We start from the raw sequence: 11,248 nt of genomic DNA on the forward strand, positions 1-11,248 counted from the left end.
ACACGACTGTTCCACACACACGACTGTTCCACACACAGGACTGTTCCACACACAGGACTGTTACACACACACAACTGTTCCACACACACGACTGTTCCACACACAGGACTGTTCCACACACAGGACTGTTCCACACACAGGACTGTTCCACACACAGGACTGTTCCACACACAGGACTGTTCCACACACAGGACTGTTCCACACACAGGACTGTTCCACACACAGGACTGTTCCACACACAGGACTGTTCCGCACACAGGACTGTTCCACACACAGGACTGTTACACACACAGGACTGTTACACACACAGGACTGTTCCACACACAGGACTGTTCCACACACAGGACTGTTCCACACACAGGACTGTTCCACACACAGGACTGTTCCGCACACACGACTGTTCCACACACACGACTGTTCCACACACACGACTGTTCCACACACAGGACTGTTCCACACACAGGACTGTTACACACACACAACTGTTCCACACACACGACTGTTCCACACACAGGACTGTTCCACACACAGGACTGTTACACACACAGGACTGTTACACACACGGGACTGTTCCACACACAGGACTGTTACACACACAGGACTGTTCCACACACAGGACTGTTCCACACACAGGACTGTTCCACACACAGGACTGTTCCGCACACAGGACTGTTCCACACACAGGACTGTTCCGCACACAGGACTGTTACGCACACATGACTGTTACGCACACAGGACTGTTACACACACAGGACTGTTCCACACACAGGACTGTTCCGCACACAGGACTGTTCCACACACAGGACTGTTCCACACACAGGACTGTTCCGCACACAGGACTGTTCCGCACACAGGACTGTTCCACACACAGGACTGTTCCACACACAGGACTGTTCCACACACAGGACTGTTCCACACACGGGACTGTTCCACACACGGGACTGTTCCACACACAGGACTGTTCCACACACAGGACTGTTACACACACAGGACTGTTACACACACAGGACTGTTCCACACACAGGACTGTTCCACACACGGGACTGTTCCACACACAGGACTGTTCCACACACAGGACTGTTCCGCACACAGGACTGTTCCACACACAGGACTGTTACACACACAGGACTGTTCCACACACAGGACTGTTCCACACACGGGACTGTTCCACACACAGGACTGTTACACACACAGGACTGTTACACACACAGGACTGTTCCACACACAGGACTGTTCCACACACAGGACTGTTCCACACACAGGACTGTTCCACACACAGGACTGTTCCGCACACAGGACTGTTCCACACACAGGACTGTTACACACACAGGACTGTTCCACACACAGGACTGTTCCACACACAGGACTGTTCCACACACAGGACTGTTCCACACACAGGACTGTTCCACACACACGACTGTTCCACACACAGGACTGTTCCACACACAGGACTGTTCCACACACAGGACTGTTACACACACAGGACTGTTACACACACAGGACTGTTACACACACAGGACTGTTCCACACACAGGACTGTTCCACACACAGGACTGTTCCACACACAGGACTGTTCCACACACACGACTGTTCCACACACACGACTGTTCCACACACAGGACTGTTCCACACACAGGACTGTTCCACACACAGGACTGTTCCACACACAGGACTGTTCCACACACAGGACTGTTCCACACACAGGACTGTTCCGCACACAGGACTGTTCCACACACACGACTGTTCCACACACAGGACTGTTCCGCACACAGGACTGTTACACACACAGGACTGTTACACACACAGGACTGTTACACACACAGGACTGTTACACACACAGGACTGTTACACACACAGGACTGTTCCACACACACGACTGTTCCACACACAGGACTGTTACACACACAGGACTGTTACACACACAGGACTGTTCCACACACAGGACTGTTACACACACAGGACTGTTACACACACAGGACTGTTCCACACACACGACTGTTCCACACACAGGACTGTTCCACACACAGGACTGTTCCACACACAGGACTGTTCCACACACAGGACTGTTACACACACAGGACTGTTCCGCACACAGGACTGTTCCGCACACAGGACTGTTCCACACACACGACTGTTCCACACACAGGACTGTTCCACACACAGGACTGTTCCACACACAGGACTGTTCCACACACAGGACTGTTCCGCACACAGGACTGTTCCGCACACAGGACTGTTCCACACACAGGACTGTTCCACACACACGACTGTTCCACACACACGACTGTTCCACACACAGGACTGTTCCACACACATGACTGTTCCACACACAGGACTGTTCCACACACAGGACTGTTCCACACACAGGACTGTTCCACACACAGGACTGTTCCACACACATGACTGTTACACACACAGGACTGTTCCACACACAGGACTGTTCCACACACAGGACTGTTACACACACAGGACTGTTCCACACACACGACTGTTCCACACACAGGACTGTTCCACACACACGACTGTTCCACACACAGGACTGTTCCACACACAGGACTGTTCCACACACAGGACTGTTCCGCACACAGGACTGTTCCACACACAGGACTGTTACGCACACAGGACTGTTCCACACAGGACTGTTCCACACACAGGACTGTTCCACACACAGGACTGTTCCACACACAGGACTGTTCCACACACAGGACTGTTCCACACACACGACTGTTCCACACACACGACTGTTCCACACACAGGACTGTTCCACACACAGGACTGTTCCACACACAGGACTGTTCCACACACAGGACTGTTCCACACACAGGACTGTTCCGCACACAGGACTGTTCCACACACAGGACTGTTCCACACAGGACTGTTCCACACACAGGACTGTTCCACACACAGGACTGTTCCACACACAGGACTGTTCCACACACAGGACTGTTCCACACACGCGACTGTTCCACACACAGGACTGTTCCACACACACGACTGTTCCACACACAGGACTGTTCCACACACAGGACTGTTCCACACACAGGACTGTTCCGCACACAGGACTGTTCCACACACAGGACTGTTACGCACACAGGACTGTTCCACACACAGGACTGTTCCACACACAGGACTGTTCCACACACAGGACTGTTCCACACACAGGACTGTTCCACACACAGGACTGTTCCACACACAGGACTGTTCCACACACAGGACTGTTCCACACACACGACTGTTCCACACACAGGACTGTTCCACACACAGGACTGTTCCACACACAGGACTGTTCCACACACAGGACTGTTCCACACACAGGACTGTTCCACACACAGGACTGTTCCGCACACAGGACTGTTCCGCACACAGGACTGTTCCACACAGGACTGTTCCACACACAGGACTGTTCCACACACAGGACTGTTCCACACACAGGACTGTTCCACACACAGGACTGTTCCACACACAGGACTGTTACACACACAGGACTGTTACACACACAGGACTGTTCCACACACAGGACTGTTCCACACACAGGACTGTTACACACACAGGACTGTTCCACACACAGGACTGTTCCACACACAGGACTGTTCCACACACAGGACTGTTACACACACAGGACTGTTACACACACAGGACTGTTCCACACACAGGACTGTTCCACACACAGGACTGTTCCACACACAGGACTGTTCCACACACAGGACTGTTACACACACAGGACTGTTCCACACACAGGACTGTTCCACACACAGGACTGTTCCACACACAGGACTGTTACACACACAGGACTGTTACACACACAGGACTGTTCCACACACAGGACTGTTCCACACACAGGACTGTTACACACACAGGACTGTTCCACACACAGGACTGTTCCGCACACAGGACTGTTCCACACACAGGACTGTTACACACACAGGACTGTTCCACACACAGGACTGTTCCGCACACAGGACTGTTCCACACACAGGACTGTTACGCACACAGGACTGTTCCACACACAGGACTGTTCCACACACAGGACTGTTCCACACACAGGACTGTTCCACACACAGGACTGTTCCACACACAGGACTGTTCCACACACAGGACTGTTCCACACACAGGACTGTTCCACACACACGACTGTTCCACACACAGGACTGTTCCACACACAGGACTGTTCCACACACAGGACTGTTCCACACACAGGACTGTTCCACACACAGGACTGTTCCACACACAGGACTGTTCCGCACACAGGACTGTTCCGCACACAGGACTGTTCCACACAGGACTGTTCCACACACAGGACTGTTCCACACACAGGACTGTTCCACACACAGGACTGTTCCACACACAGGACTGTTACACACACAGGACTGTTACACACACAGGACTGTTACACACACAGGACTGTTCCACACACAGGACTGTTCCACACACAGGACTGTTACACACACAGGACTGTTCCACACACAGGACTGTTCCACACACAGGACTGTTCCACACACAGGACTGTTACACACACAGGACTGTTACACACACAGGACTGTTCCACACACAGGACTGTTCCACACACAGGACTGTTCCACACACAGGACTGTTCCACACACAGGACTGTTACACACACAGGACTGTTCCACACACAGGACTGTTCCACACACAGGACTGTTCCACACACAGGACTGTTCCACACACAGGACTGTTCCACACACAGGACTGTTCCACACACAGGACTGTTCCGCACACAGGACTGTTCCACACACAGGACTGTTCCGCACACAGGACTGTTCCACACACAGGACTGTTCCACACACAGGACATTTACACACACAGGACTGTTCCACACACAGGACTGTTCCACACACAGGACTGTTACACACACAGGACATTTACACACACAGGACTGTTCCACACACAGGACTGTTCCACACACAGGACTGTTCCACACACAGGACTGTTCCACACACAGGACTGTTCCACACACAGGACATTTACACACACAGGACTGTTCCACACACAGGACTGTTCCACACACAGGACTGTTACACACACAGGACTGTTACACACACAGGACTGTTCCACACACAGGACTGTTCCACACACAGGACTGTTCCACACACAGGACTGTTCCACACACAGGACTGTTCCACACACAGGACTGTTCCACACACAGGACTGTTCCGCACACAGGACTGTTCCGCACACAGGACTGTTCCACACACAGGACTGTTCCGCACACAGGACTGTTCCACACACACGACTGTTCCACACACACGACTGTTCCACACACAGGACTGTTACACACACAGGACTGTTACACACACAGGACTGTTCCACACACAGGACTGTTCCACACACAGGACTGTTCCACACACAGGACTGTTCCACACACAGGACTGTTCCACACACAGGACTGTTCCACACACAGGACTGTTCCGCACACAGGACTGTTCCACACACAGGACTGTTCCGCACACAGGACTGTTCCACACACAGGACTGTTCCACACACAGGACATTTACACACACAGGACTGTTCCACACACAGGACTGTTCCACACACAGGACTGTTACACACACAGGACATTTACACACACAGGACTGTTCCACACACAGGACTGTTCCACACACAGGACTGTTCCACACACAGGACTGTTCCACACACAGGACTGTTCCACACACAGGACATTTACACACACAGGACTGTTCCACACACAGGACTGTTCCACACACAGGACTGTTACACACACAGGACTGTTACACACACAGGACTGTTCCACACACAGGACTGTTCCACACACAGGACTGTTCCACACACAGGACTGTTCCACACACAGGACTGTTCCGCACACAGGACTGTTCCGCACACAGGACTGTTACACACACAGGACTGTTCCACACACAGGACTGTTCCACACACAGGACTGTTACACACACAGGACATTTACACACACAGGACTGTTCCACACACAGGACTGTTCCACACACAGGACTGTTCCACACACAGGACTGTTCCACACACAGGACTGTTCCACACACAGGACTGTTCCACACACAGGACTGTTCCGCACACAGGACTGTTCCGCACACAGGACTGTTCCGCACACAGGACTGTTCCACACACAGGACTGTTCCACACACAGGACTGTTCCACACACAGGACTGTTCCGCACACAGGACTGTTCCACACACAGGACTGTTCCACACACAGGACTGTTCCGCACACAGGACTGTTCCACACACATGACTGTTCCACACACAGGACTGTTCCACACACAGGACTGTTCCGCACACAGGACTGTTCCACACACAGGACTGTTCCACACACAGGACTGTTCCACACACAGGACTGTTCCGCACACAGGACTGTTCCACACACAGGACTGTTACACACACAGGACTGTTCCACACACAGGACTGTTCCACACACAGGACTGTTCCACACACAGGACTGTTACACACACAGGACATTTACACACACAGGACTGTTCCGCACACAGGACTGTTCCACACACAGGACTGTTCCACACACAGGACTGTTCCACACACAGGACTGTTCCACACACAGGACTGTTCCACACACAGGACTGTTCCACACACAGGACTGTTCCACACACAGGACTGTTCCACACACAGGACTGTTACACACACAGGACTGTTACACACACAGGACTGTTACACACACAGGACTGTTACACACACAGGACTGTTCCACACACAGGACTGTTCCACACACAGGACTGTTCCACACACAGGACTGTTCCACACACAGGACTGTTCCACACACAGGACTGTTCCACACACAGGACTGTTACACACACAGGACTGTTACACACACAGGACTGTTACACACACAGGACTGTTCCACACACAGGACTGTTCCACACACAGGACTGTTCCACACACAGGACTGTTCCACACACAGGACTGTGGCATAAACTGCTAAGACTAGTGTTACATGTTGGTCATCTCATCTCAATCAAGTCAGTTATATAAAAACGTAGACTAGTCTAATTTGGCACTGAAAAGTAAGACTGTAAGTCCCTAACTAACAGCTGGTTGGTCACACTCTTAACATAATGACTGTGTTTATGCAACTAGCCCCAGGCCTATGTATGTTTTCAGAGCTGTAAATTTTTTTGATTTGTATGTTGTTTTTTCAGATTGGAATCGTGCCGCTTTTCTCCGGACGGTTCTGCCGTCTCAGCTGTAGAGGAATTGACCACGTCCAGAAGCTCCCCGTCATCTGGTCGGGATCTGGGGTTCTGGTGTCCGCTGCATCTGAAGACTCGGACCGGTCAGGCCGGCTCTTTTCTCGGGGCTCAAGACTGCGCTCCGCCCTGCGACAACATGTTCCTGAAACCACACGAGGTTCAATTGGCGAAGACCTTCATCGGCGTGTGTTCCGCCGTGTGCTTGTGTGCAACTCTCTTCACATCTCTCACATTCCTCATCGATGTCCAGCGGTTCCGCTACCCTGAACGGCCCATCATCTTCTACTCCGTCTGCTACACTTGTGTCTCTCTGGTGTATTTCATTGGTTTTCTGCTGGATACGGAGGCGGCGTGCGTGGAGCCGAGTGTGCCGGGCCGCGCGGCTACGGTGGTGCTAGGAGCCCAGAGCCGCGGCTGCACGCTGCTCTTCATGCTGCTCTACTTCTGCTCCACCGCAGGGATGGTGTGGTGGGTCATCCTCACCATCACATGGTTTCTGGCCGCAGGGCCCAAGTGGAGCTGCGAGGCCATCGAGAAGAAGGCGGTGTGGTTCCACGCGGTGGCCTGGGGTCTCCCCGGAGCGCTAACAGTTTCGCTGCTAGCACTTGGGAAGGTGGAGGGAGACGGCGTGAGCGGCGTGTGCTTCGTCGGCCTGTACGATCTGGCAGCGCTACGCTGGTTCGTCGTGGCACCGCTAGCCCTCGGGGTTCTGGTCGGCCTGTCGCTGCTGCTCGCCGGCATCGTGTCTCTGAACCACGTGCGGCAGGTGATCCAGCACGACGAGCGCAACCAGGAGAAGCTGAAGAAGTTCATGATCCGCATCGGCGTGTTCAGTGGCCTGTACCTGCTGCCGCTGCTGGCGCTGCTCGGCTGCTACCTGTACGAACAAGCCCAGCGCGAGTCCTGGGAGAACAGCTGGATCCGCCGGCACTGCCAGGAGTTCAGCATCCCCTGCTCCCGCCGCGTGAGACTCCTTTACCCTTACCTTATCCCTGACCCCTAACCCTGACCCTATCTCTGACCCCTAACCCTATCCCTGACCCTTAACCCTGACCCTATCCCTGACCCTTAACCCTGACCCCTAACCCTGACCCTATCCCTGACCCCTGACCCTATCTCTGACCCCTAACCCTAACCCTATCTCTGACCCCTAACCCTGACCCTATCTCTGACCCCTAACCCTGACCCTATCTCTGACCCCTAACCCTGACCCTATCCCTGACCCCTAACCCTATCCCTGACCCCTGACCCTATCTCTGACCCCTAACCCTGACCCTATCCCTGACCCCTAACCCTGACCCTATCTCTGACCCCTAACCCTGACCCTATCCCTCTGGCACAGTACCAGCGCCTGTAGTCTCTCACTGACCTGCTGTTTGGTTTGTTGTAGAGTGTGGATGTGGAGCGGCCTGAGCTCTCCCTGTTCCTCATCAAGTATCTGATGACGCTGGTGGTGGGAATATCAGCCGTGTTCTGGGTCAGCAGTAAGAAGACCTGCTGGGAGTGGGCCTCATTCTTCAAGAGAACGCGCAAGAAAGAGTGAGGACGCTCTCTCTAACCCTAATGCCGAGTTCACACCGCATGATAACTCGTCAGATAACTGTTGTTTCCACACTGCAGGAGTATCTGTGGCAGCGTTCAGTCTCACTGCATGGCTTACAAAGCGAAGAATCACCAACACTGCCTGGTCCGCAAACTATGTTTCACAACCAAACACACGCGAGAAGTGATAAGGAAATAACACAAGATCACGCGTGCGTGGGACTGGAATTGTTATTAAAAATGATAGCCTGCAAGAAGCCTGTGATGATTTGCAGCGAAAAGGAGTAAAAGAAAAATTATGGCATTCGATTATGAAGGAAATGGTGGGGGAGACGCGGGGAGCAGGACTGTGTTCACACTTTCAATTTTGAATCGCCGACTCATCAGCGAGTCTCTCAGATTGCGTCTTTGATAACTCACACTGTGTGATTGTCATTCACGTGAACGAGAATCGATTTGCCTCCGATTTCAGGCATTTGTTGCGATTTGGCAAAATCTGTCAGCGAGTGAAAATCGGAGTTAAAATCGTGCAGTGTGGACTCGGCATAACTCGGCAAATCTGTCATTTTTTCCACTTCCAGCAGCACCTGGTCTGACTAGTGTGTGCGTGTGTGAAACCATATTTATGTGTGTGTGTGTGTGTGTGTGTGTGTGCTTCAGCCCCATCAGCGAGAGCCGGCGTGTCCTGCAGGAGTCCTGCGAGTTCTTCCTCAAGCACAACAGCCGTGTTCAACAGCACAAGTCCAAACACTACAAGTCCTCCTCACACAAGCTCAAGGTCGTGTCCAAGTCCACGGGCACCAGCACAGGCATGCACACACCCGTCACCGGTAACCATGACAACACGCCTGTCACCGGTAACCATGACAACACACCCGTCTCCACGGCGATCCACAACCACAGTGTGTGTGATGCGCCTGGTTCCTCCGAACGCATCGGGTCGATGGAGAGACGCAGTAGAGCCGACGCTGAAAGCGCACACAGGTTCATGTTTTATATTATGGGGATTATTTGAATTTACTTTGTTTAGATGATACAACCTTTCCACTGGGAACGTCAGTACTAACAATTCATTTAATCTAATGACTGAACCGAAGTATTAAAATGAAAGCAGATGCATCTGTTCACTGTTTTGTTTGTTACCATCATCTGCATTCAAATCAAGGCTGTATTACTTGAGTTCAGTGTTAGACTAGTGTATTCATGGCCATCTCTTTAACTCTGAGAGCAGTCCTGGCTTGATGTAACTCCATCCACAGACACTCTTACTTTCATCCACACGTAAGAGCGGCGTGGTCATGTGTTCACTGAATGTGTCTGGGTTCCCGTGTCTTTCAGCCTGTAATGCTGCTGGATAATGCAAACTGGGAGAGCTTACCATATTACTTTAATGTATTGTCGTAACCAGAAACACGCTGGTTTGTAGCTCTAATAGTTTTACGGTTTACTGCACTTTATTCTTCTAGTTATTCCCTGTAGTGGCTAATGAATCAGAAGTCTCACACATTCACAGAATATGGCTTGCTTCTGCGTCGCAAAATAAGGTGTAGATGGAGGGATTTTTATAAGTGCTTTGACAAAAATACAAGCTTGACATTTCAGAATTTCCCCCTACAGCTTTCCAGACAGATAGATGAACTTGTTGAACCTGCAAAATTCCTTTCATTCGTCAGATCTCAACAGATGTTTAGTTTTTCCTTCTGCTTTTTAACACCTACTTTTATTGCGTTTTGAAGGTTGACTCCCAAAGATGAAGTGGAGGCTGGCCAGAGCTCCGCCCACTGCAGCAACAGCCAATGAGAGCTCAGGCAGATACTTCTGGCTCCGCCCCCCACAAGCTCTGTGCTTTTCATTATTGATGTCCACAGCACTGGAATGTGTTTTCGAGGCTGTAATGTTCACGCAGCCGATGCTTCTCACAGGATCCGTCTCGACTGACAGTTTTATGAGTTTGTCTGTTGTGTTGTTGATTTTTGCAGGATTGCACATTCGTAACACTTCTCTAAGTCATTCATCACTGGAAAAGTCTTAACACTGACACTTCTGACCTGAATCTTTAAACAAATGCAACAGATAAGATTCACTCTTAAAGCAGAATTTCTACAGAATTTGCACTAGTGCTCTGACTGTACGCCAAAGACAAAATACAGCAATACTGTTTACTCGTATGAACTTTCTCTGCCTTAAAGTAAAACTTAGTCTTCAAATTATATTTATGAAGATTAACAGTTATATCTTAGCTTTTCTTTTTACATAGCTTTTCTAAAATGTATTTGTAATATGTATGATCTAGACCTTAGTCCGTGTTTTTGTCAGGAATGAAAGTGAGGCTGTGAGAGACTGAAGGACTGTCTAACAACATGCTGACAAACATCTTTAACTAAATCTGTAGACAAACACTCCATAAAACATTTAAGGTTATGTGATCTACAGTAGTACCTTTATACACTACTTTTCTATTGTAAAGACTTTAGTCGTTTTCATCTGTCCGATTCAATATGA

General features: G+C 50.9%; 1 protein-coding gene across 4 annotated transcripts in view; it reads left to right on the top strand.

The window, feature by feature from the left end:
- Positions 1-10,719, top strand: part of fzd6 (frizzled class receptor 6) — a 100,645-nt gene extending 89,926 nt beyond the window's left edge. For all 4 annotated transcript variants that reach the window (XM_056272165.1, XM_056272162.1, XM_056272164.1 and 1 more), the window contains 4 exons: positions 7,154-8,168; positions 8,595-8,743; positions 9,407-9,730; positions 10,483-10,719. In XM_056272165.1, the coding sequence (XP_056128140.1) occupies positions 7,154-8,168; positions 8,595-8,743; positions 9,407-9,730; positions 10,483-10,546 (1,552 nt within the window). In that variant the 3' untranslated portion in view covers positions 10,547-10,719. The remainder of the gene's footprint in view (positions 1-7,153; positions 8,169-8,594; positions 8,744-9,406; positions 9,731-10,482) is intronic.
- The last annotated feature ends 529 nt before the right edge of the window (positions 10,720-11,248 follow it).

This window comes from Rhinichthys klamathensis, unplaced genomic scaffold, assembly GCF_029890125.1.
Source record: "Rhinichthys klamathensis goyatoka isolate OS25496 unplaced genomic scaffold, OSU_Roscu_1.1 h1tg000331l_1, whole genome shotgun sequence".
NCBI classification, from domain to species: domain Eukaryota; kingdom Metazoa; phylum Chordata; class Actinopteri; order Cypriniformes; family Leuciscidae; genus Rhinichthys; species Rhinichthys klamathensis.